The sequence below is a fragment of the Sarcophilus harrisii genome, chromosome 3, assembly GCF_902635505.1.
Source record: "Sarcophilus harrisii chromosome 3, mSarHar1.11, whole genome shotgun sequence".
NCBI classification, from domain to species: domain Eukaryota; kingdom Metazoa; phylum Chordata; class Mammalia; order Dasyuromorphia; family Dasyuridae; genus Sarcophilus; species Sarcophilus harrisii.
In genome coordinates this window covers 532,763,797-532,766,718 of record NC_045428.1, presented here as the reverse complement: position 1 = coordinate 532,766,718, position 2,922 = coordinate 532,763,797, and the positions used below count along the sequence as shown (strand labels likewise).

At 39.6% G+C, this 2,922-nt stretch overlaps 1 protein-coding gene across 1 annotated transcript; it reads left to right on the top strand.

Moving 5' to 3' along the window:
- Positions 1–1,016: 1,016 nt before the first annotated feature.
- Positions 1,017–2,276, top strand: LOC100921247 (olfactory receptor 51E2-like). The gene has a single exon (XM_003764749.2). The coding sequence runs from the start codon at positions 1,314–1,316 to the stop codon at positions 2,274–2,276; it is 963 nt and encodes a 320-aa protein (XP_003764797.2). The 5' UTR covers positions 1,017–1,313.
- Positions 2,277–2,922: the final 646 nt, after the last annotated feature.

The window sequence follows — 2,922 nt, the reverse complement described above, 5'->3', positions numbered from 1 at the left end:
TGATGATACTAACTAAATTTTCTATGGCTGCAACTAAAGTAAAAAATGGCATTCTCTAGTTCAAAGCCCTGCATTCCTACCTTTAGCACCAGGTCTAGATCCATGAACCAATGTAGTAAGCATTATAAGTTATAAACAAAAGATTTTTAGAATAAGAGGAGAGAAAGAATATATGATTGACTGGGAAGGAGACTGAGGGCATTTGAATTGGATCTTGGAGGATGACTAAGATTATAGAAAGTAGAGATAGCATCAGGGAGATGGGTAAGTTATCATAAGCAAAAACTTAAGAGGTAGGAAAAATGGTGCCTGAATTTGGAGAACCTAAGGAAAATTATAGGATTTGAAGCTAAAAGATAGTTGAGAAACTATCTAGGTAAAGTTCTTTATTTTCCCAAAGAGGGGACTGTGTGACTAGTCACAGAATTCTAAAGCCAATATTCTTTTCACTACACTAAGTAACAATTTGCTTAGAGAATAGACCATATGTAGGGAAATAGTGGAAGGCAAGTATGGAAATAGTTCTTGGATAAATGAAGGAGGGACTTGAGATGAATAAAAGATACTTTATGCAGTTCAGGTATTTGTACCTTATCTTGTAAATTGCTGCTCATGATGCTATTTGAATAAGGAAATAATATGATCAAATTGTTTTTTAGGACAATGAATCTATCCATGATAGTTTAGAGCCAGAGAGACTAGATAGGAGCCTATTGTAATAGTTCATGAACTTTATAATGAGTCTTGAATTGGATGGGTCATGAGAATGAAAAGTGGTTGAAATGGGAGCAGAATCTTCCCTCCAGGTTTCCATACAGAGTGTAGCTGTCATTTAATAACTGCTATTCTCTAGGAATTCTCACAGAAAGACTCTTCCTTCATTAAAAGGGAAAATGGTAGATATATTTTTGATGATATACAGAGGGCAAGGTATACTCCAAACACCAGCATAAGTAGAAATAAGCCTGCAAAATTGCCAGATAGTATTTATGCTTCAAATTCTCTCTTTCACCTATGTGCTTCCAGTGTCTGAAATCAATCCATTAGAGATTCTTTCCTTTGAGTTAAGTATGGTTGTCTCTGAGCTACTATTTAAAACACAATTAGGTTCACATCTCAGTAACAATCAGTTCTTCTGACATTACTTTTCATGACATAGCCTTGGGTATTCTAGGATCACAGAAATTATAAGGAAGTGATGGAGGAGCACTGGAAAAAGGCAGCTAGGTTGCTCTCCCTAATCATTTCTTTTTGTCTCTTATAGGTCCTGTGATTTTATCTCCTTCTTCAGTCTCTATCTCTTACTACCAACTATGAACTCCTGCAACTTCACCCACACCACTTTCATTCTCATAGGCCTCCCAGGACTGGAAGATATCCAATTCTGGATAGCCTTCCCTCTTCTGTCCATGTATGTTGTAGCAGTGCTGGGCAACTGTATAGTGGTTTTCATTGTGAGGACAGAACATAGCCTACATGCCCCCATGTACCTCTTCCTTTGCATGTTGGCAGCTATTGACCTGGCCCTCTCTACCTTCACAATGCCCAAGATCCTTGCTCTTTACTGGTTCAACTCTCAGGAGATCACCTTTAATATGTGTCTCACCCAGATGTTCTTCATCCATGCTCTTTCAGCCACTGAGTCCACTGTCCTTTTGGCCATGGCCTTTGACCGTTACATGGCCATCTGCCACCCTCTTCGGCATGCAGCTGTGCTCACCAACACTGTCACCGCTCGGATAGGGATAGTAGCTGTGGTGAGGGGTTCTATCTTTTTCTTCCCATTTCCATTGCTCATCAAGAGGCTTCCTTTCTGTGACTCAAACATCCTTACCCATTCCTACTGTGTGCAACAAGACATGATGAAGCTGTCCCATGCTGACATCACACCCAATGTGGTTTATGGGCTCACTGCCATCCTTATGGTTATGGGTGTTGATGCTATGCTCATCTCTGTTTCTTACTTTCTGATTATACGAACTGTGCTACAGCTCCCATCTCGGACAGAACGGGCAAGAGCCTTTGGAACATGTATCTTACACATTATTGTGGTTCTGACATTTTATGTGCCATTAGTTGGTCTATCTGTGGTTCACCGTTTTGGGAACAGCCTCAATCCCATTGTACATGTGCTTATGGGAAATATCTACCTCATGGTACCACCTGTCCTCAACCCTATCATCTATGCTGCCAAAACCAAGCAGATCCGATCCCGTGTGTTGGCCATGTTCAAGATCACCTGTGATGAGGAGCTTCAGGCTGATAGTAGCAGCTGATACTGAGATTCTATGTCTTCATGATGGCTTTCTCTCAGCCATCTGGAAATCACAGACCATTTAAAAGATTTCCATGTTCATAAGTGCATCAAAATGCACCAGAACTATCAGAATAGTATAGTGGAAAGCATACTAGTTTTGGTGTCACAAATCTGGTTTCAAATCCTGCAACTAAAACTACCTGTTGTAGAAACTACTTGTGTGATCTTGGGCAAAGTAGCTAACCTCCTAGGCTTCAGTTCCTTCAAGTGTAAAATGAGAGGGCTAAGCTAAATGGCTTCTGAGGTATTTGCTAGATCTAAATCATGTAGTCAGGAGCATATTGCTCTCTGACTTTCATTTCTCTCCTCTGAAATAGGGGTGTACAATTTTGTTCAAATTCCCTTCCCCAAGGTAGTTATAAGATTCATGTAATATCACGTCATCTACTCCATGACTTGAGAAAAACAATACAAAAAACCCTAGAAGTACATGAGTACTTCAAAAGTTCTTTGATTTCATGATTCAGGAGACAGCATGACTTCTTAAGAGAGGAAACATGAAGATGTGGGTACAAATCTCACCTTAGTCACTTACTAACTTTGTGATTCTTGACTAATCATTTTGCCTTTCAATGTCTCAGTTTTATTATTTGTAAAATGAACAG